This window comes from Pelophylax lessonae (genome assembly GCF_965119305.1).
Source record: "Pelophylax lessonae genome assembly, chromosome: 11".
NCBI classification, from domain to species: Eukaryota; Metazoa; Chordata; class Amphibia; order Anura; family Ranidae; genus Pelophylax; species Pelophylax lessonae.
Genome location: NC_138778.1, coordinates 191,415,631 through 191,440,075, shown reverse-complemented (window position 1 = coordinate 191,440,075; position 24,445 = coordinate 191,415,631). Strand labels below are relative to the sequence as shown.

At 46.2% G+C, this 24,445-nt stretch overlaps 1 protein-coding gene across 1 annotated transcript in view; it reads right to left on the bottom strand.

Moving 5' to 3' along the window:
* Positions 1–605: 605 nt before the first annotated feature.
* The window catches only part of VAPB (VAMP associated protein B and C), a 62,535-nt gene continuing 38,695 nt past the window's right edge, over positions 606–24,445 (bottom strand). Inside the window, exons 2-6 of the mRNA XM_082272152.1 lie at positions 22,489–22,641; positions 15,122–15,225; positions 13,596–13,676; positions 11,084–11,257; positions 606–1,695 (exon numbers count right to left, since the gene is read on the bottom strand). Coding sequence (XP_082128278.1) covers positions 1,537–1,695; positions 11,084–11,257; positions 13,596–13,676; positions 15,122–15,225; positions 22,489–22,641 — 671 coding nt within the window. The 3' untranslated portion in view covers positions 606–1,536. The remainder of the gene's footprint in view (positions 1,696–11,083; positions 11,258–13,595; positions 13,677–15,121; positions 15,226–22,488; positions 22,642–24,445) is intronic.

The following is a 24,445-nucleotide window of genomic DNA, read 5'->3' as shown; positions in this document are numbered from 1 at the left end:
AAAAGTTAAAGGATGGCTATTTTGGGGTTCAATTAAGAATATACTGTTGGTGCTTTAAGAAATACTTATTGTAGACTAAATTCTTCCACCTCCCATAAACCGGCCTTTAAAAATGACTTAAAAATGCACCGTGGCAGTCAAGCAACCCGAAAAAGTGTGCATCCACTATCAACTGCCCATTTCCAGTATGGGCTCCCATCAACTGCCCATTTCCAGTATGGGCTCCCATCAACTGCCGAAATTCTGAGTTTATCTCAGTGAAATACTCTGAATAAAATACCCGCTAAGGGGCAGGCGCTGGCTGGCTTAATTCATTAATCGACCCTAAATCTCGGTAAACGTTTAGTTAAAGTTCCCAGCTGCGCCCACCATGCTTTAGGCCAAGTGAGATACTCAATGTTCGCCCTTCTGGATCCTCCGAGGGCATGACTGGTAAACCCAGCACTATATTTAGAAGTGAATATATATTTAATGCACCTAATAATTGCTAATTCTACTTCACCCAGCCAGACAGTATTGACGGATGGGAGGAAAGGGAAGCAGAGCCAGGATCTGAAGAAACCGCCACGGGATAATACAAACTAACATCTGCCCAATCTCAAGACTTTTATATTTTTTTGGATGGACTAGCATTTACATGTTCATCAGACAGCTTAGAAACAACTATTCTTGAGTCTACCACTTGGTCCCTTTTCAGATACAGTTCTGTAGCACCCCACGTTCAATATTAAGAGACAGTATCAGATACAAGAGGCGATCACTGTACAACACAGCCTTCATCTATTAGTAGGTACTGCCAAGGAGGACTGCACGCAACCAAAGCAACAAAGCTCTGTACTACACAACCTTGGCAGTTGCAATGCCCAAAAGGTTCCTGAACTGGATGGCCTACCCTACCGGGACAAAAAAAAAAGAAAAAACGCGTCGGGCTATGTGCAAATCCGAGCAGGCGCAAGATGGGCTGGACAACTCAGGAACGCTGGCACATGGGATTCATTAATCATGAGCAGCAAGAAAGATTATTTTATTTATATATGTATATATGTATATATTTAAGAAAGTGAATCACCCCCAACCCCCCTCCCGAACCCCAACTACTGAACACTGGAGATGCAATGGCACCACCTAGAGAGATAATTCATGAGAGATTGACATTTTTTCAGAACTTTTTTTTTTTCTTAAAAGAGGTAAACCAGAAACACTTATCCGGAACTTAAAAAGTGTTTTTTTTTTTTTCTTCTTCTTCTTTAAAATGACATTTTACAGTACGACGTTTTTTTGTAGAATTAGTCGTGACGTTACAGAATTGATCATGGTCTTGCTAATGAATTGTTCTGTACAACTGATCGGACCCTAGAAGCGAAAAAAAAAAGTTAGCGGGAACGAACGTAAAGGCAGGACCTGTGAAGTGTGGTACGGTTTTTGTTTTTTCTCTCGTTATGAATAAATTTAATTTTCTTGCTAAACCATCAACAGTATGATTTTTTTTTTTTAATTTTTTTGTTTTGTTTTCTCTCTCGTTAAAGCATGCTCCGTCTACAAGACCACTTTCCCTACAATGACACCGATGATAAAGAACACAACGATCATAGCAAGTATCCGGTTATTTAGGCCTTCCTCTTTTACAAGGCTAGAGGAAGTAGACCCGGGGTTACTGGAGATCGGGCTCTTTCTCATCCTTAGTCCTTCTTCCTCCTGCAAAACAGAGAAGAGCAGGGTTATTCTACCACCTAGTGGCCAAAGATGAGAATCACATTCTATAACAGTACACCAAAACTTTTCTGTGTTAGAAAGAATAGACATTGGTTAAAACTTTTCTTTTTTTGTCCATTTATGGAGATTTTTTACCAATTGACCTCCAAAAGAGTTACCCCCTTCAAGGCCTAGCCATTTTTGCGATACGGCACAGCGTTACTTTACCCGACAATTGAGCTGTCATGCAACGCTGTACCGAAATTAAAATTTATGTAATTCCCCCCCCCCCCACAAATAGAGCATTATTTTGGTGGTATCTGATCACCTCTAGTTTATTTTTTTGCGCTATAAATAAAACAAAAAAATATATATTTTTTTTTATTTTCTGCTATAAAACATATCCAAGAAACAAAAATCGAAAAAAAAAAAAAAAAAAATCAAATTTCTTCATAACTTTAGGCCAATATGTATTTTGCTACTTATTTTTGGTAAAACAAATCCCAATAAGCATATATTAATTGGTTTGTGCAAAAGTTATTGCTTCTTCAAAACTATGGTATAATATATATGTGCGATTTTTTTATACTAGTAATGGCGGTGATCAGGGACTTATAGCGGGACTGAGATATTGCGGCGGACAGTCTGACACTAATATAGCGATCAGTGTTAAAAAATATGCTCTGTCACTGTACTAATGACACTGGCTGGGAAAGGATTAACACCAGGGGCAAATAAAGAGTTACCATTGTGCCTTGCCAGTGTTTTTGCGTAAACTGTGTGCTGCTTTTACTAAGGAAATTGATAGATTTTATTCCCTACTTTGCTTGTACTAGTAATGGCGGTGATCAGCGACTTATAGCGGGACTGAGATATTGCGGCGGACAGTCTGACACTAACACTAATACAGCGATCAGTGTTAAAAAATATGCTCCGTCACTGTACAAATGACACTGGCTGGGAAAGGGTTAACACCAGGGGCAAATAAAGAGTTATCATTGTGACTAGCCAGTGTTTTTTTGCGTAAACTGTGTGCTGCTTTTACTAAGGAAATTGATAGATTTTATTCCCTACTTTGCAAGGGCACAAAATCCATTAATCCCCCCGTTAGGACAGAGCTTTGCCTTGTTTAAATAGGCAAAGCTCCAATCTGTGTCTCTGCCTGACGATTGGCGGGTGCCGGCAGACATCCAGTACCCGAAACCCACAGATCGGCTTCTGCTGTGAGTAATCACAGTAGAATCAGAGCTCCCCCTAGGCAGAAGTGTGTGTGTGTGTGTGTGTGTGTGTGTGTGTGTGTGTGTGTGTGTGTGTGTGTGTGTGTGTGTACAGGATTCTGCGAAGGAGGGCCACTCTGTAGGCATATATATCTGCTATGGAGTGGTTCGGAAGTAGTGTTCCGGAACAGAAAATAGGTGAAAATCCCCTCTCAGTTGTCACCAAAACAAGTGTCCCCATTGGAAAATATAGCAGGTGAATCTACCCAGTTGGGAAATATTGAAAAAAAAATCTGAAAAAGTCCTAGTTGCTGATACACTATAATTCCCATATGAAGTACTGTACTATAGTTTTTTGATCTCTTTATAGTCCTCTCGGACTGTATATATACATATTTTTTCTTGGGGGGGGGGGGGGGGAGATGCTCTTAGTAGAAATACACTTCTTGCTATCCTACCCCAGGGCTCCATATGCTGGCACAGATGAGCCATGGTCAAACCCCCCAAACCCCTCATCACAAATATACTCAGGCACAGTTGCGTTACGAAGGATAAGAGGTGGTGTGGCTGACCAGGTCTGTCAGATTACAGAGTACACAAGGCAGTGTGGTCAAACGCATTAGAACCCTTGTCAATTTTTATTGCTGTCTGTGCCCCCATTAAGATGATTCACCCTCACATTTGTCCTGTTTATATTATCAGTGAAAGAACATCCCAGATTTTGGGTTGTCCCCAGAAAAGTAATACAGACGGTCCTCGTGTTACAAACATCTGACTTACAAACGAATCCTATTTACAAACGGGGGGAGACAACAGGAAGTGAGGCAAAGACAACAGGAAGTGAGGCAAAATCTCCCCCTAGGAAGGGAAATTCACTACTGTAAGAGTTCTCATGGGAAAAAGGTGTCTCCACTGAAGATTTATCATTAATCCTTGTTTCCACAACGACCCCAAATTTTCAAAATCCAGTTGTCATAGGGACAGAACGTGAGGGGAAATCTTCTGAACAGGGGCACAGATAGGAAAACAAATGGTACAGGGGTGTTGACTCTTCCCTATGCTATCCAAAAAACTTAAAAATTTTTACTTTGGCTGGGGTTACACTTCATAAATGTACCTGTTCCGACTTAAAGCGGAGTTCCGCCTCCCCGTCCAAAAATTAAAAGTCAGCAGCTACACATACTGTAGCTGCTTGCTGACTTTTAATATTAGGACACTTACCTGTCCTGGTGTCCAGCGATGTAGGCACCGCAGCCGACGTTTCCATCGGCTGCCGGGTGTTGCCGCCGCCATTGCCAGTAAGGGAGCCGAGAAGTGAAGCCTTGTGGCTTCACGGGCGAGTCCCTACTGCACATGCGCTGTGCATTCCTACTGGCTCGGCAGAGGAGGGGGCCCAGCTTCCGAGGCAGGGCGAGCTGCGGCGCGGTATCCCGGAAGTGAGGAAGGGTACCTGTCAAAAGCAGGTACCCGTTCCTCCCTCCCTCCTGAAAGGTGCCAAAATGTGGCACCGGAGGGGGGGAGGAAGCAAATGAGCGGAAGTTCCACTTTTGGGTGAAACTCTGCTTTAAGAACAAACTTACAGTCCCCATCTTGTTTGTAACCAGGGGACTGCCTGTAGAGGGAAAATCTTCTAATGGGGATACTAGTTCTGGTGAATTAAGGGTCCCCAAGGAAGCCCTTCATTTCCTCTCAATTCCTGTTTGGCTATAGGACAGGAAGTGAAGGGAAATCTCCAAAATGGGATACAGATGGCGAAAAAAAAAATCTGACAGGGATTATAACCCTCTCTTACCTTATCCAAAACAAAAAAATATTTTTTTGCCAATAGTTCTTCTTTAACCACTTTACGGCTGCCTGGTATACGGCGGTCGCGCGCAGGCAGCTAAGGGGCGAGCACGCGCTCCCAGCGGCTCGCTCCCACCCCCACTTGTCAGCGGGGAAGCCGATGCATGGGGCAGGCAGCTCCGATTGCCACCTGACACCCACGATCGCTCCCCGCTGAGAGAGGACGGGCAGCTTTTGTAAACACAGCTGACCATTCTTCTCCCTGGAATGATCACAGAGCTCCTGTGATCCTTCTATATAGGAACACAGGTCTCTATGATCATTTCACAAGCCACGCCCCCCCACAGTTACAAAAACACCCCTAGGTACACATTTAACCCCTTGATCACCCACAGTGTTAACCCCTTTCCTGCCAGTGTCATTATTACAGTAACAGTGCATATTTTTAGCACTGATTACTATAGTAATGTCACTGGTCCCCCCCAAAAGTGTCAAAAATGTCAGGTGCCTGATCTGTCCGCGGCAATGTCGCAGTCCCGCAAAAAAAAAAAATAAAAATAAAAATCGCAGATCGCCGCCATTACTAGTAAAAAAAAAAAAAAAACAACAATAAAAATTACATAAATCTTTCCCGTAGTTAGTAGACGTGATAACTTTTTTACCAAAAACATGTAGCAGAAAACAAATTGGCCTAAAATGTTAAAAAAATTTGATTTTTACATTTCTTTTTTTTTTGGGGGGGGGGGGGGGAATGTTATATAGCAAAATGTGAAAAAATGGATTTTTGTAAAATCTTACCGTAAAATCCTTTTCTCTTAGCTCATCGACAGACGTAGTCCTCGGTGATACACCACCTTCGGGTTATGTTACCTCCGCAGGAGCAGGACTAGACAGGAAATTAAAAAGCTCTGGCCACACCCTAGGGGCAGTCCCAGAGGGTATATCCTCTCTCTCTCTGCCTCAGCAAATCAGTTATGTGAAAAAGCAGTGCTTAGAGAATTTAACCCAACCCAACTCCAAAACAGAGGGGCGGGGACTACGTCTGTCGATGAGCTAAGAGAAAAGGATTTTACGGTAAGATTTTACAAAAATCCATTTTTCTCTAGCGCTCATCGACAGACGTAGTCCTCGGTGATACACCACCTTCGGGACGTCCCAGAGCAGTATCACAACTGAGGGGTGGGAAAATGGAAATCAAATCCCAATCTAGAAGGCCCAACCGGTGCCAACTAGAAGTTTACAATGCTCATCCTTAATGATGAGACTCAACCAAAAAAAGAGAAAACAATTTTTTTTTTTTTTTTTTCAAACAGAAAAAAACCCCCGAGGTAGACCACCGGTCTCCTCAAATTGCGGCCTGCAAAACCTTGCGGCCAAATGAGGCATCCGCCGATGCCGTCACATCAATTTTATAGAATTTTGTAAAGGTATGTACCGACGACCAGGTGGCCGCCTTACATACCTGGACCACTGACGCCTGATGGCGAAAGGCCCAGGAAGTACTGAGCGCTCGAGTGGAGTGCGCCCTAACAGGGAACGGAGGACTCTGACCCTTAATAGAATAAGCCTGTACCACCGTTTGTCTAATCCATTTGGCAATGGTCGCGGCAGATGCAGGCAAACCCTTTCTGGGGCCATCCGTGATCACAAAAAGTGAATCCGTCTTACGGAATGATTCCGTAGCTTTCAGGTATACCCTGATTGCCCGAACCACATCCAAGGAATGCAACGCATGTTCCCGATGATGCTTGGGCTGAGGACACAAGGAAGGTAGTACAATATCTTCATTCAGATGAAAATCTGAAACCACCTTGGGAAGAAAAGATGGCTTAGGATGAAGTACTACCTTATCCCTATGAATCACTAGGTATGGTGACTGGCATGATAATGCAGCCAGTTCTGACACCCTGCGAGCAGAAGTAATAGCCACCAAGAAGGCCACCTTCTGGGATAGAGAAAGCAAGGGAATCTCCCTGATGTTTTCAAAGGGAGGTTTCTGTAGAACCGACAAAACCAAATTAAGATCCCAGGGCGGTAAGGGCGCGCGGACTGGAGGAGCCAGGTGCCGCACCCCTGGATGAAATTCCGCACCAAGGATTTGGTAGCTAAAGGCTTCTGAAAGAAGATTGCTAATGCTGAAACTTGACCCTTGATGGTGCTCAAGGCTAGCTTCTGCTCAACCCCTTGTTGCAAAAAGGCCAATATTCGAGTCACCGAATAGGTACGTGGAGGAAATCCTAAAGATTCGCACCACGCAATATAAGTCTTCCATGTGTGATAATAGACTTTGCTGGAAGTCGCTTTCCTTGCTTTAATAAGGGTAGGAATGACTGAAGTAGACAAACCTCTGTCCTTCAGTACTTGGGTCTCAATGGCCAGGCCATTAAAACCAGCGACTGTAAAGCACGAAGGTAAATTGGTCCTTGAGACCACAGACACTCCCTGAGACGAAGTTCCCACGGAACGTCTGCGACTAACATGTCCAAGTCGGCCAGGCCGGCTTGAGGAGGCCAGCCTAGAATTTCTAGGACCACTGGCGCTGATTGGATCTGAACCAGGCGTCCCTAGAGCTATCTGGCCCCGACCATCCGAGAAAGTCTGGTCGTTTTCTGTTCCCACACATTTATCAGATACCTGATAGTTATCAGGAAAGGTGATCTTTTCTGGTTGAACCTCAGGGACCGAAGTCACCCGACTAGAGGCTACTTGGCCTATCTGGTCAACCAGATCCGATTCCTGTGAGGTATCGGGACTAATCTTAGGAAAAGGAAAAGGAAAAGATCTTTTCAGGGAACGGTAACTACCGCTTCCTGTGGTACTTAAATGTTGGAAGGGAAGAATCGCACCGGTAGTAGTGGTTGATGCTCGATCTAATGTCCTGAATACCGGTGAAAACGTCCCCCCACCCTGAAACCGGGTGGGGGCGCACCTTCAGGCTGTGTACTCCTTTGCTTCGGGTTTGGCTGGGTTGGTCCCCTTCTTGAACCCTCCTGGAGTCTTGCCTTTCCCGCTAGTACCAGCCGGGCGCCCTTTATGGGCGGTAAAGAAAGGTCCTCGCTTGTTGCGAGGTCCCTTAGCTTTTGCAGCCTGTGGCAAAAAAGTGCTCTTGCCCCCAGTGGCATCCTTAATGATTTCATCTAGGTTGGCTCCAAATAGACGATTCCCCTGAAAGGGGAGATTGGTCAAGGTCTTTTTGGAACCTAGGTCAGCTGACCAGCATTTTAACCACAGCACACGTCTGAGGATCACTGCTAACTTAGATGCATGCCCTAATAGGGGAGTAGTGTCCAAGGCTGCGTCACAGATAAACCGTAGCCCTTGTATGATCTGTTCCATCAAATCAGATGTCTCCTGGGGAATATCTTTTCCCCTAAGATCTTGGCGTACCATTTTCGCCCATTCCGTAAGTGTCTGGGAAACTAGACCAATAACGATTACTGGTCTAAATGCTGACCCTATCAGAGAAAAGATAGTGCGGGACTCTGCTTCTATCTTTCGATCCACCGGATCCTTAAAGGACGAAGTGTCCTCCACTGGAATAACCGTGGCTTTATTCAGCCTGGAAATAGGCGGATCCACGACTGGTGGTACCGTCCATTTCTTAATGATGGATTCCTCAAACGGATAGCGTCTAGCAATATGCTTGGAAATAGTAAAGGTACGTTTAGAATGCTCCCATTCTCCTTTAATCTGATTACCAAAACATTTAGGTACAGGAAAAGCCTTCGCCGTCTTGATGGGCTTATTAGTCCCAAAAGGCCTCTCTGTTTCAGTTGCCTCTGCCGGTAAAGCCTCAAGTTTTAAGGTTTCTTGCACTGCCACAACTAGTGCGTCCACCAATGCTTCTTCCTGAATTATAGCAAGAGAAGAAGCGTCCTCCTCACTGTCTGAGGGGGCTTTACCTGGGATAACAGCCCTTGCAGAGGAACCTGCAACTGCCGTGACCATCTCTGAAATCTGAGTCAGAGGTGTCAGATGGTATAGGGGTAGGCGGGGGTCGCTTCCTTGACCCCCGTCCCTGACAGGCCGCCTCCACCCGAGCCACCATAGACTCCAAAATTGCTGTAAATGACTCTATACTCTGTGCACCGGCGGGTCCCGAGGCCCCCTCGAGGGAAACAGGTGGGGGGAATATGTGTGGCAGGGTCCATAATAACTCCAGTTACTTCCTGGATAATATAATTCAAAAGTAAAGAAAAAAACTTTTTTTTTTTTTTTTTTTTTTTTTTCTGACCCCCAGCGCCACAAAAAAGCCCCTTAGTGTTACCTGCTTAGGGATCCCTATCGATCGAGAGAGAGAGAGATAGACCCCCAGGCTCACCACTTGATGCTCAGAGTTAAACTGCAACAGCTTACAGCGCTGTCTTGACAAACAGGAAGTCTTTTGGCTGGCTGCCCAGGAAGAAGGGAGGCGGCTCCGCCCCTCTGCACGCCTTCCGGCGCCTCCCCCAAGCTCCACGAGGTGTAGGATCACCTCAAACATGGCCGCCCCCATGCTGGAGACACGAGGCTACGCCAAAATGGCGGCTCGTGCGATCCAGCAAAAAAAAATGGCGGCGGCCTAAACTGAATAGCGGTGTGCTGCAGGGCACACAACACTCTCTCTGCATGGGGATATGGCGTGGTTGGCGGTACCGGCCCTGGCGGACCGCGTGGCCGTTCGGGAGGCCTGCTAATAGCTGGAGATCTGATTTGGAAGGCAGTCTACATGTCCGTGGCTTCTGACTGGTAGGTAGCTTATACTTAACCCATAAGATTCCCAGAATGCCACAGATTACATCTTTAAAACATGTATACAATAGATTGTTAGCTCCCAAGCCAAGCCTCCTGGCTTTTGCACACATAAATCACACTCAAAGTAGGAGGATTTGTGACATGTTATAGGATAGAAAGGACTCTTTCTTACCATACAGAGAGGGGCCCGCGTTCACCACAAAACCCGTCAGGGAAAAAGGGGGAACATACTACTCACCATACCGGAACCAGGCGGGCACCAACTCCTGACAGTACCCCTCTCCACCGGGGCGGGAGGGCTGTCGACCGATACGGACGCCGTGACTCATGGTCTTTGGCGTTTCGGCGAGACGTTTAACTCGCGTGGACAGTCCTTTAATGGGACTTTGTCGCGGCCGACCCAGCGCGGAGCTATGGCCTGCACGCGCTCGTAGGCTGAACTGGGGTGACCACCGGATCTCAACATCCAGCCCGTCGCCCAGTTCAGCTTTCTTGCTTGAAGATCTCACAGGAACACTGGAGAAAAAAGCTGTCTAAAAAAATCCTTTAAGAAAAAATTCTTGCCAGGACCTAAGATCCCAGCAAGGTGTCTAGGTCCTTACTCCTAACTAGACAGAAAATAACTGATTTGCTGAGGCAGAGAGAGAGAGGATATACCCTCTGGGACTGCCCCTAGGGTGTGGCCAGAGCTTTTTAATTTCCTGTCTAGTCCTGCTCCTGCGGAGGTAACATAACCCGAAGGTGGTGTATCACCGAGGACTACGTCTGTCGATGAGCGCTAGAGAAATATTGTTTTTTTTGTTTTATTTTTTCAGAATTGTCGCTCTTTTTTTCTTTATAGTGCAAAAAATAAAAATTGCACAGGTGATCAAATACCACCAAAAGAAAGCTCTGTTTGTGGGAAAAAAAGGACATCAATTTTATTTAGGTACAGCGTCGCACGACTGCGCAATTGTCCGTTAAAGTAACGCAGTGCCGAATCGCAAAATATGGCCTGGTCATTAAGGGGGCAATTCCTTCCGGTCTAGAAGTGGTTAAACAACACACAGCTGCAATAAAAGATGAATGGTATTTAGATTAAAATAATGACAGTTGTCAGCATGTCTTCCTGGCCGATTACCCATTTCTGCAAGTTCAAATGGAAACCTAAAGCTTACACAAGGCTTTCCTTTGGTCTAGAATAGATGATGAAAGGAAGCAAGGCAAATGTAAGCTCCTGGGGAGTAGGATGTTAAAGTGAACTTTCACTTTAAAGGCTAATGGACAGATTAAAAAGTGAAAAACTATTTACCAGCCTCCATTTTTTTTGGTTCTGAATGTTCCTTCGCAACTGCGCTTTTTCTATCAGTTATCCGAGGCAAACTAAGCATGACAAACGGGTTTATGTACTAAAACTGGGGAGTAAAAAATCTGGTGCAGTTCTGCATAGAAACCAATCAATTTCCAAGTTTTATTGTCAAAGCCTAACTGAAGAAGCTGAAGTTAGAAGCTGATTGGCTACCATGCACAGCCGCATCAGATTCTCCAGTGCTCCAATTATACTAAGCCCCAGCATGACATGCTCATATTCAGTCCACTGTATAAATTACAGAGGACATTTCTATATTACCCCTTACCCACCCAGGACTCACACTGAGCGATGGGAAACATCTTACCTTAAAAGGTTTGTTCTCCTCCCGTAGCCTCTGGATTTCGGCCTGCAGTCTTTTGTTATCGTCTAACACCTTCTTATACTCGGAGTCGTCCAAACTGCTAAAGGATTTGAACATGGTAGTGGATTCTGTCTTTATTATACTGCTAGTTATAGCCTTGTTTATTTCCCCTTCATGCTGAAAAACAAGACAAAGACAAAATGAACAGGCTGCATGGACAAAAAGGGAAGTGGATCTCAAAGTATAACTTTTTTTCTGAAACAAAATGTGAGGGACAGTTACTCACGTGATCGCGCCTAGGTGTTAAAATTAGTGAAAAATAAACTTTTATAAATATTCAAATGAAAGGATATCATAAAAGATTGAGCAGCTAGTCTAAAACAACAGTGGGTTGTGAAACAACTGCTGATTTGGAAGAGGGCTGGATCAGGATTCCGGTATCTACCCCGCTCAGACATATGGCGGTTTCAACATATCATAAAAGATGCAAGAAAGCTCATGGTATAGTATGTATAAACTCCGAATTTAATAAATAGTAGTAACTTACAGTTTAGTATTCAAGGAACAGCTGTAGAGCAACGCCGCAGCCGGTTTACGCTCCAGAATCCGGAAGTGACGTAGGGGGTAGCACGGGACCCGACGCGTTTCGTCATCAAGCGTATGACGTCATCAGGGATCACCTGATGGCGAAACGCGTCAGTTCCCATGCTACGCCTTACGTCACTTTCGGATTCTGGAAGCAGCTGGAACGCAAAACAGCTGCGGCGCAGCTCTACAGCTGTTCCTTGAATACTAAACTGTAAGTGACTACTATTTAATAAATTCGGAGTTTATACATACTATACCATGAGCTTTCTTGCATCTTTTACGATATGTTGAAACCGCCGTACGTCTGAGTGGGGTAGATACCGCAATCCTGATCCAGCCCACTTCCAAATAAGCAGTAGGAGATCACGGATATATCTTCAGCGGGGAGTTAAAGATAAAGGGCATTAAAGACACCATTTACCTACGCTGGACCAAGGGGTCGTCTGGTAAGTGGGCTGAGCACATGGTGACGGATTCCCCCATTTGCATGGAGAAATGCAATTTTGCTGCACATGAAGCACTTTAAGAACAATCATTCAGTTTCATTTGTGGCACGTTTTGCACTTTGGAGATACAAGAACTGCATATCTAATATGATTTAAAGTACTATATGCACAATCACTTTAAAATCTAAGCACTTTAGGGGGAACCCTTTTTGGCCTATTTAATTGTGGTTTGTGATTTGTGTTTATATTTATTTATTCATTCATTTATTTAAATCATTTAATAAAAGTGATTGAATCTGATTCACATTATTGAGCGCTGTCCCCCAATTTGTCACATAACTTTTTTTCTAGTTTGGAATAGGATGCTGAGGGTTTGAACACCTGTCAGGATATTTCTGCTGACTGCGTCCCCACTGGAGATCTGTGTGCACTGGTGACCACAGTAACTAAAACAGAAAGTGAAGAGAAGCTAACAATTTGCAGCTATCACTGAAACAAGAGGCGAAGGGAAATCTTCCGATAGGGACAACTGTTACACTGACAATGATCTAAGAGGACATTTCCACTCACTTATTGTCTTCTCTAAAGACAGCAAATGAGGAGAAGGCTCTGTAATGTTGACATAGGAACCTATAATCAATAACCCTTCTAAGCTCAGTCAAAAGTAGAAAACAATTTGGCTGAGGTTTCACTTTATGAATCATAACTAATAGGCATGAACCATGACCACTTAAAGGAATTGTAAATGCTATTTTTTTTCTAACCTTTTCAGGCAGGCAGGGCAGGGTTTAGGATCACCGTGATTGGCTGTCACTGCAGTCACGTGATCCAAAAACTCCTGACTGCAAGCAGCGATTGGGAGCTTCCCCTTTGGCACTGGTAACTGTGTCGGGAGCGTGCTCTCAGCACAGCTGTATTGATCGCAATTCACACAAATATGCGGCCTCTCAGAGCCAAGAGACAGGCAATCAAGATGCCACAAATTTGCATGCGTCGGCGCCAAGGGGTTAAATTAAACATAGTGTACTTACCTGCTCTGTGCAATGGTTTTGTGGAGAGCAGCCCTAATCCTCCTCCTCTTCTGGGGTCCCCGGCTGACTGCCCCCATAGTAAGCTGCTTGCTCTGGGGGGGGGGGGGGGCACCTATGTGTGCTCGCTCCTGAGCCCCGCAATGTGTGTCTATTGACTGACAGAGTATGCCTCAGCCCCAACGACTCCTCACAGGCTGTGACTGACAGCAGCAGGAACCAATGACTCCCACTGCTGTCTCTGAGCCAATGAGGAGAGAGAGAGAGCGAGCCAAGAGAGATTTTGCTCTTGTGCACATTGCTGGATGGAGATCAGGCTCAGGTAAGTATAAAATATATAAAAAGCTTCCTCAGTCGGAGCACAAACGATTAGCCTCAGACACAACAAAATGACAGGTACACCTTGCAAACATTGCCAACACCAGCAGAGAAATGAAGAACTGGCATACTTACAGGTTTTTCATTTTCAGAGGGTAGCTCGAAGAGACACCGCAGTTTGGAGTCCATGAGGTCGTCCGGCTTTGCATCTTTCCACTAAAAAAGATTAAAAATGACAAATTTAGAAGCAATGAAACTTGTAATGGGGGCAGTTTTCTATTTTCAATATAATAAAGTTGTGTGATACCATTCAGGATTAACAAGAAGGGGCCTCGTCACCCCCAGGTGCAACAGTTCTGTACTATGCCTGCACTGCCAGCAGAGGACAAACCCAGTACTGCAAGCTTGTACATTTCTGGAATGCATGCATTTGCTCGACCAAGTCACTATAGGTAACAGCGGAGTCCTGGAGAGAAGCACCCTTTATGCCGTATACACCCACGGGGACGTTAAACAATGCAAAAAATGTAAAGTAGAATGCATTTAAACAAATCAGAACTTGAGGCAAACAGATAACACACGGCTTAAATGCATATACATGAAATGATTGTCTGCTAAGGATCTCTTGTAGTGTTTGGCCAGTCTAGTGATTCACACACAGGCTGCAGTCAGGTAGGCGACAATCCCTTTTCCTGTGTCACTTCTCCACCATCAGCCTGCACAAATGGACAATGAATCTGCATCATCAGCCAAGTCCTTCAGGCAGACAATACTGACATCTGCATCAGGAAACATCAGTGTCACCTAATTGGCTATAGAGTCCCCAAGAAGTGTGCGGGTCACATGATTGGTTAGAATTACAAATCCTTTACCAAGAAAATCATTTCATGTGTATGCAGGTCAAATTCTTAAAACCTGAACTATTGGTTAATTTCAACAATTACATGAATAATGCAACCCATTCCTTTACTATCTCAACCTAAATCCAGCCAAAACTCTAAAGTGATTGTAAAGGCACCATTTTAAAAAAAAAAAAAAAAAAAAAAAAAATTTTATAATATATATATATATATATATATATATATATATATATATATATATATATATATATAACCAGTTATACTTACCTGCTCTGTGCAATGGTTTTACACAGAGCAGCCCTGATCCTCATCTCCTTGGGTCCCCAGCCGCTCCTGGCTTGCTCTGGGAGAACTCGTGAGTGCTCACTCCCAAACCAAGTTTATTTGTTTAAAAGAAACACAAAGCGTGGCTTGGCCCGCCCCTCTCCCTCCTCATTGGTTGTGATTGACAGCAGCGGGAGACAATGGCTCCCGCTGATGTGTCTGAGCCGATGAGGAGGGAGAGAGCCACTGCTCTCATGCACGTTGCTGGATTGAGATAAGGCTCAGGTAAGTATTTAGGGGGGGGGGGCAGATTGTAGAAGGTTTATTTTTTTTTTTACCTAAATGCATAGAATGCAAAATGTTCATGATGTCCCTGGGAAGGCTCTGGCATTACATATATTGTACAATCTGAGTGCAATGTGTGTGCCCAAGTTAGAGGATGCCTTGTTTGCACAGACTACAAAAATGCCTTTACTCCTAAATGGTGTCCCATACAGCTACAACAGAGAAATATTACATACAATATACCATACTTACTACAGCTTCCATATCTGAAATGTCTGATGGAGCATACATGGACTGCACCATAAACTTATGCTTGCTCTTCTCATTGGGGTCGTAGTCGAAAGGTTGGAGCATAACTGAAAAAAAGAAAATGCATCACTGTTTTGAGAAGAATGGATCAGTACAGATAGGAGTTTTGAAACAGCAGCAGTGAGGTGAGACAGGTATTTTGTATGAAGGACACTGACAAATGCGGTCTACAGGTATCGAAACAAGAACAGCCTGTGCTACACAAATGCCTGAATCCTATAGAGACAAATCATTTGGTTAAAAACGGCCAATCCTCCATTGTTGTGTGCCCATATCAGTCTCTACAGATGAGCATGAATTGGAGGTTTCTCAGCACACATCTAACACATCCCATTGTCAGTGAGTTATGAAGGCGAGAGGTCATCCACACAGTGACATTATACACACAGTTACTTCCTCTAACTGTATAATCACCAAGCATGTCTCAGGGTTGCAGGAAGCTGCTGACTTGTTCATGAGTTAGGCAAGAGGTCACCAACGTTACTACCATAAATAAACCTTCATGTCTAAGTTTTCTTCTAGCTGTCAATATATTGCTCAGTGGCTCCCATCAGCAATTTCAACATAATCCTTTTAAAGAATTCTGTTCTGATTAAAGATTCTCAAAGGAGGTGCTGAGGAAACCCCAAAACACAATGGCTATTCCTGAGAAACAAAATGGGACGCTGTGATTTATGCAATGAACCACGGACACCTACCATTTATTTTCTGCTAAAGAAGTCTCTTTTCTATTAGAGCAGTGGTTCTCGATTGCTGAACCATGACCTCCCCTCTCACAGGCCTTCAGCCAGCTTTAGAGCCCCTTACTTCTCAACCTACCATAGTGGCCCATAGGCCCCCTGAGAGCCCTCAGCCTTTCCCTGTGCCCCTCAACCTCCCACAGTGGCACTCTGCCTGCTTCAGAGCCTCCTGCCCTCTATAGTGCCCCCAACCTCCCACAGTGGCACCCTGCCTGCTTCAGAGCCTCCTGCCCTTTATAGTGCCCCAACCTCCCACAGTGGCACCTTGCCTGCTTCAGAGCCTCCTGCCCTCTATAGTGCCCCAACCTCCCACAGTGGCACCCTGCCTGCTTCAGAGCCTCCTGCCCTCTATAGTGCCCCCAACCTCCCACAGTGGCACCCTGCCTGCTTCAGAGCCTCCTGCCCTTTATAGTGCCCCAACCTCCCACAGTGGCACCCTGCCTGCTTCAGAGCCTCCTGCCCTCTATAGTGCCCCAACCTCCCACAGTGGCACCCTGCCTGCTTCAGAGCCTCCTGCCCTCTATAGTGCCCCCAACCTCCCACAGTGGCACCCTGCCTGCTTCAGAGCCTCCTGCCCTATATAGTGCCCCCAACCTCCCACAGTGGTACTCTGCCTGCTTCAGAGCCTCCTGCCCTCTATAGTGCCCCCAACCTCCCACAGTGACCTCCTGCCTGCTTCAGAGCCTCCTGCCCTCTATAGTGCCCCCAACCTCCCACAGTGGTACTCTGCCTGCTTCAGAGCCTCCAGCCCTCTATAGTGCCCCCAACCTCCCACAGTGGCCTCCTGCCTGCTTCAGAGCCTCCTGCCCTCTATAGTGCCCCCAACCTCCCACAGTGGCCTCCTGCCTGCTTCAGAGCCTCCTGCCCTCTATAGTGCCCCCAACCTCCCACAGTGGCACCCTGCCAGCTTCAGAGCCTCCTGCCCTCTATAGTGCCCCCAACCTCCCACAGTGGCACCCTGCCTGGTTCAGAGCCTCCTGCCCTCTATAGTGCCCCCAACCTTCCACAGTGCTCCACAGCCCCCTCCGGAAACCTCATTCCCTACAGGGCCACCAAGTCTGCTGCAATACCCTAAACCAATCCACAACCGCCCCCCCCCCCTCCCCACAGAAACACCAGCAACTCAGTGTTTTTTCTATATCCACACCCACACTTTTACTAAACTTTACTCTTTAGTGTTGGGGCATGGAAGGTTTTGGTAACTGGGCTTGGTCTCAAAAAAGTTGAGAGCCACTGCACTAGAGGGCGCCCCCTAGGTGATGAACTGTTTCTCTCCCAAGAGCATTCTCTCCTGCTACCCAGAAATCCTTCTTCAGCAGGCTGTAAAAAGACCAGAGTAAGCTGCAGGCCATGGTAGGAAATAAAAAAATAAAATAAAAACAGCACTCCTTGAGTTACCTTGCACAGCCTGCCGAGGCAGTTCCTGCTATTTACATCTCCTATTACAAACCCCCTCTGCTCTGATAGAGAGGGTGAGTGGTCACATACATACACCAATACTAAATGAAGTTGATTAGTATTTGGCGGCTGGAGGCATGAACACAACAATAGGTGCACAATGACATTATAAAATGTAGGCATTTACATTCAACTAGTGCTGAGCAGTATTCCTTAAGGGAAATAAATATTCAACTCTTCCACAATGTCGTGTCTATTAAAGTAAATACAAATTTACCCAAGTTCTCATACACAACCCATAAACCAATAAAGGAGTCAAAGTCCTCAGTGAACTGTATACTCTAGACAACAGAGAGATAGGGAGAGATTGTGGGTAGAGAGGTACATATATAGATACATGTAAGGAGGGACAAGAAAGTTAGAGTGAGAGAAAGGGGAGGAGGATGGAGAGAGACAGAGAAGGGGGGGGGGGTGAAGAGAGAGCGAGAGAAGGGGGGAAGAGAGCGAGAAAAGGGCGGGGTGAAGAGAGAGAGAGAGAGAGAGAGAGAGGGGGGGGATGGAGAGAGAGAGAGAGAGAGAGAGGGGGGATGGTGAGAGAGAGAGAGAGAGGGGGGGGGATGGAGAGAGAGAGAGAGAGAGAGAGGGGGGGATGGAGAGAGAGAGAGAGAGAGAGAGAGAGAGAGAGAGAGAGAGGGGGGGGGGATGGAGAGAGAGAGAGAGAGAGAGAGAGAGAGAGAGAGGGGGGGGTGGAGAGAGAGAGAGAGAGAGAGGGGGGGATGGAGAGAGAGAGAGAGAGAGAGAGAGAGAGTGGAGAGAAAAGAGAGAGGGGGGTGGAGAAAGAGAGAGAGTGGGGGTGTGGAGAAAGAGAGAGAGAGAGAGAGAGGGGGGGTGGAGAAAGAGAGAGGGGGGTGGAGAAAGAGAGAGGGGGAGTGGATAAAGAGAGAGAGAGAGAGAGAGAGGGGTGGAGAAAGAGAAGAGGGGTGGAGAGAGAGAGGGGGGTGGAGAAAGAGAGAGAGAGAGAGAGAGGGGGTGGAGAAAGAGAGAGAGGGGGTGGAGAAAGAGAGAGAGGGGGTGGAGAAAGAGAGAGAGGGGGTGGAGAAAGAGAGAGAGGGGTGGAGAAAGAGAGAGGGGGGGAGAAGAGAGAGGGGGGAGAAGAGAGAGAGGGGGAGAAGAAGAGAGAGAGAGAGAGAGAGAGAGAGAGAGAGAGAGGGGGGGGGAGAAGAGAGAGGGGGGGAGAAGAGAGAGGGAGGGGGGGAGAAGAGAGAGAGAGAGGGGAGGAGAAGAGAGAGAGAGGGGGGGGAAGAGAGAGAGAGGGTGGGAGAAGAGAGAGAGAGGGTGGGAGAAGAGAGAGAGAGAGAGAGGGTGGGAGAAGAGAGAGAGAGAGGGTGGGAGAAGAGAGAGAGAGAGGGTGGGAGAAGAGAGAGAGAGAGGGTGGGAGAAGAGAGAGAGAGGGTGGGAGAAGAGAGAGAGAGAGGGGGGAGAAGAGAGAGAGGGGTTCAAGGGGGGTGCAGGCAGTCCATATGTTCATATTGGGGGGGGGGGAGGGCAGACGCCCATCCGCTGCTCAATCACCCCGGTCAGCAGCGCAAACAGCCTGGTCAGCAGCTCAGTCAGTAGCTCAGACAGCCTGGTCAGTTGCCCGGACAGCCCGGTCAGTCACTCAAGACAGCCAGCTCTGCCAGCCGCGAGTAGGCCACAAGCTGCGTCCTTTGGCTCGATCCGGCTGCGTGAGGCGATCCGTCGGCATCCAGTTGGCTTGCTCAGGCACCCGGACAGCCGCGAGTAGGCCGCAAAGCTGCGGACCAAAATTTCAGCCCAATCCAGCCACGTAATGCGCAGATCCGCGGAATAACATCCATCCACCCCCCCCCCCCCCAAGCCTATAACCACCACAGGGAGCCCAAAAGACATCCCTGCCCCAAGTCACTAACCCCTAGGGGGCCGGGAACTTGCTCAAAGACCCGTGTGCGATCTGGACAGGCCACGCAGCAACAACCGCATCCACCACCCCCCCCTTACTGGAGTAAGTGGCAAAGCCAGCTCCTACCTAACCCTGGGACGGGGGGGACGTGGGGGTAGGTTGGGGCCAAAAGAACACCGTGACTGTGTTAGAGGGGCTGGGGGAAATGGAAGGGAACCCAGGGGTCCAACCATCCTAAGGAAAAGCCCACCCTGAAACCGCCAGAGCTATGGGGGGACACTACCTACCGTACCAACGACAATCAGATGGGTGCCACTCTGGACAGACTACTTCTCTAATAGAAATGGGGGTGCAGACCGCCAAGGGTCAAGCTGTGACTCAGGCCGAACCAGGTTGTGTGTGTCCCGGCGAAGTGTTTCACTTACGGGCCAGCCCCTGTTCGTTGGGGCTCTGTCGTGGCGAGGCCTAGCGTGGGGCTATAACCTGCACACGCTCGCTAGCCGGACTGGGAGACCTTAAGGATCTAGGATATCCAGTCCGAAACCTTGTCCAGATGTTGATTGCAGTTCTCTCTGGAACATAACTAGCTAAAAAATTAAAATTTTAACAAAGGTTCCCTTTAAAATAAAAAAAACAAGCTAAGACCAAAGTCCCAGCCGGGAACTAGGTCCTACTCCTAAACTGGGCAGAAACAAACTGAATCCTATAGAGTGAGTGGGTGTATGCCTTCAGGGACTGACCCATGGGCGTGGTAAAGTTTTTTTTCCTGCCTAGTGTCCTACTCCTGTAGGGGGGCAGCATAACCCAATGGTTAAGAAAAATATAGAGCTGCGTCTGTCAATGAACGAGAGAAAGGGGGGATAGAGAGAGAGAGAGAGGGGGGGGGTGAAGAGAGAGAGAGAGGAGAGTGGGGGGGGGGTGACAGAGAGGGGGGGTGGATGAGAGAGAGAGAGAGAGAGAGAGGGGGGGGGGAGAGGCAGATAGAGAGTTAGAGAGAGTGAGGAAAAGAGAAGGAAGGAGAGATAGAAATAATGAGGAAAAAGAAGAGGATGGAGACACACAGAGTGAAAGAGAGACAGAGGGAGAGAGAGAGAGACAGAGACAGAGAGACACAGACAGTGGGAGAAAAAAAAGGAGGAGACAGAGACAGATGTGAGAGGAAGAGAGAATTTATTGATTCATCTACACGTCTATTTATGATACATAAATGTGAAAAAACAAAACTAAAAGAGGGGGGAACTATCTGGGGCTTAAATGAACCACAAACAGATCAGACCCTACTCAATAAAGGAAAGGGGACTTTAGAGTGTGTGAAGTGTGCAGAGGTGAGCATAATAAAGCATCAGTTAGGTACAGAATAGATTCATCCAACAAATATGGATAGTCTGCTGATGATCCAGCATATAACATGGGTTTAGACCCATACTATATACTGGTCATCAGCAGACTATCCATATTTGTTGGATGGATCTATTCTTCATGGCGGATTTGTAATGACATTTGTATTTCTGTGATGCTTATTGTATTTTTTTTATTATGTGTAGACAATAAATTGTTTTTTAACTGTACCTAACTGATGCTTTATTATGCTCAGCTCCGCACACTCTACAGTCCCCTTTCCTCTATTGAGTAGGGTCTGACCTGTTTGTGGTTCATTTAAGCCCCAGATAGTTCCCCCCTCTTTTTAGTTTTGTTTGTCGGCCATTGGGATGTGGGTGTCGTTGTGTGCAATCATCCTCAACACCGGGTTGCTCCTTTCTGATAAATGTGAAAAAAACGTTATGCGCTATCCCTGTGTATTAACCACCTATTACTTTATTGAAGGAGAGTGCTGCACTTTTTTCTTTGACTATTTATGATACATACAGTATATTTACACACATAGACACCGTTTCTTGTCTTTCTTTTGTTGGGTGTGATATATTGAAGCCCCTTTATTCTAAAGCTAGAAGGGTGAGCAGGTATCACACCAGCGCTCTATATAACCATCTATTCCTGCTGACTGCAGTTTGCCCACTGGCCAAACTGTTCCTGGAAAATGCTGATGTGTTGGATTTGGGTAGGTGTACCAATTACGCCTTAAGCAGCAATCTGCGGGTCCCATTTTCATTTGTCTTTGCATGCACAGGCTGTGATTGATTCAGTTTAAAGCTGTGCTTTCTGTAACCCTTTATGTAGCTTGGACTAGCGGCATGCTTTTCATCAGCTCTGTACACAGGGAGTACCATCCTAGCAGTGTGTATGAGAGATACAAGAAGCCAATGTGGCTCCTTTGTTCAGTGGAATGGAAACACACATAGTGTGCTGCTGCTCAGGACAAAGTGCCGAGTTCAGCAGATCTGCTCAGCCTGTCTAATGTCAGAACACAAGACGCACGTAGTGCATCCATGCCATGTAAGCATCATCTTTTTCAACAACCAGCTCACTGATCCATCTAATAAATGTCACCAAATCCTGTCCTACAAAAATGGAGCAAGATTTCCCCAAGAATTATCTGATCGATAGCCATTGAGGGGAGGAAGAAGAACCCTATCCTCTACCAAGACGGCAGCCTAGACTCAAAGACACAGTGAGCCTCATAGCAGCATGAGGTGTGCTTGGGCACACCCTAATCACCCTGTATGGTGCAGATTCCCCCTGCTGATATTTCACCAAAAGCCTTCCAAGGGGGCTCCTAGAAAAAAAAAAAAATAGTAAAAAAAATAATAAAAAAATCAAATAATAAAAATAGAAAATGACTGAAACCGTCCACCGCCCCACTGACACCAACCTCTGCTGCCCTACTGACAAGTCTACTGCCCTACTAACACCATCCATGTTTTAATAAATTTGGGGTGCACACCCTAATGCAATAGGCTGCGCACACCTATGCATAGCAGCTTATTTCTGCAATAATATGAAAAAAATATATCTGATGCTAGGCCCACTATAAGGTCACACAGTGGCAGATTTCGCTATTAGGTGGCAAGCAAGTCTTGTAATTGTAGGTTCTTGGAATTTAAAACCCTGGACCTGCTAAGGGTGTTCTCTCCATGCTTGAACAGGGAGATATGTGAAATGAGGACACAGGATTTGCAGCTTTCCTTTAATCCTCATAACAGACTACCTGCCTCTAGGGATCAAAAATAAAAAATATATATTTTTCTTTGATCATCAAAAGTAGGAAAATAGTCTGTAACTAAGCTGGCATGACAAATAAAGACCAAGTGATGAGCAAGGTAGAAAATGGGAGCTCCTGGCATAGCACTTACCAGACACATTGATGGAGGAGCCGGCTTCAATGACCCCACTGTTGGGCCTCACACAGTACCTACGAGGCGCAGTGGTCTTCACTTTGAAGCAAATGTTTTTTTCTGTGGGGTTCATAAGTTTCAGGTTTGTTGTAACGACATCTGTGAAAGGACCTGAAATGAGAAAAGACACTTGTCAAGACAGAAGTCCATGATTGCACAAGGTTTACATGGTGGCATGAAGATTGGCCTTACTGCCAAGAAGTGCTCTGCTTCTGAATGGGAGCCCAGCTAGGTCTCCATCAACATGGATGGAGTATGCAAGTCCTCCCTTCAGTGTTCCCCCAAGGGCTCATGCATTCTCCCACAAACATACTAGGCCTCGTTTATGAAAGCACTGACATACAACTATAGTGCCAGATTTACTGATGGCATGTCAATTCATTATAAACTGTTATATTTCACTTCCTCCCCCTTGGGTGTATAGACCAGGTCTGGGCGGGAAGGGGTTAACAATGGCAGTCTTTCATCCTTTCATATGTACAATTAATACTTGGGCTTAGGCCATTCAGGGAAAAGTAATGGGATTTTTTACTTAAAATCTGTAAAATCCATTTCTCTTATGTTCATTGACAGACAAAGCTTCTGATTCTTCTTAACCATTGGGTTATACTGCCCCCTACAGGAGTAGGACACTAGGCAGGAAAAAGCTTGACTACGCCTATGGGCAGTCCCAGGGGGTATACTCTCACTCTCAGCTATAGGTACTCAGTTTTGTTACAAGCAGTGTCAGAAGAAAGCCAACTACACAGAGGGGTGGGTGCTGTGCCAGTCAATGAACATCAGAGAAATGGATTTTACGGTAAGTCAAAAATTCCATTTTCTCTTTCGTTCATTGACGAACACAGCTCCTGATTCTTCTTAACCACTGGGATGCCCCAAAGCAGTGTTAAACATGAGGGGTGGGAAAACATAAGAAAAAAAAAATTCCCAAGGCTAACCATAGCCAATCAGGTTACAACCATAAACAACTGATGCTCATCTGAAAAAAACAATAATACACCCTCAAATAGGACCAGGTCCTCTAAACAGCAGTCAGCAAAAAAAGCATCCGCAGATGCCAACACATCACCTTTATAAAAATGTTGTAAAAGTGTGTGATGACCAGGTGGCCGCATTGCAAACCTGCGTCACTGACACTTGATGACGGAAGCCCAGGAGACACTAAGCGCTCCTTGACAGGGAAAAGGAGGAAAGGAGGAACCTGACCCCTGATATAATAGGCCTAAACCACTGTCTGTCTAATCCATCTGGAAATGGTCACAGAAGAAGCGAAGAACCCTTTGTGAGGTCTGTCCATGAGCAAAAATAGCGAGTCTGACTTCCTAAAAGACTTCGTAGCTGCCAGGTACACGCTGATTGCCCGGACCAAATCCAAATCATACAAGGCAATTTTCTTTGGAAGTTTGGCCTGGGGCACAGGAAAGACAACACAATGTCTTCATTCAAATGACAGTCGGAGACCACCTTAGAAAGGAATGACGGACAGGGGCAAGGCACCACCTTATCCTTGTGAATCATCAATAAGGTGAACGACAGGATAACGCCGCCAATTCCGACACCCTGCACGCAGAGGCGATAGCCACCAAAAAAAGCCACCTTCTGGGGCAGTGCAAGCAGGGAAACCTCCCAAATATTTTCAAAGGGAGGCTTCTGAAGAGCTGAAAGCACCACACTAAGATCCCAGGGAGGCAACGGAGCCCGCACTGAAGGAACCAAACTTCGGATACCCTGAAGAAAGGTACAGACCAACGAGTGTGAGGCAAAAGTCAGAGTCAGACCCAGATAGTCCAGTTTTGGTGGACAGAACCAAAGCAGAATCCCATCAAAACTCCCTCAGAGTTTGCAGCACAATCTCCAGTTGTCCATCAGAGCAGTTGGAGACTCCGCTCGCAGAAGATCGTCCAGGCACCCTAGT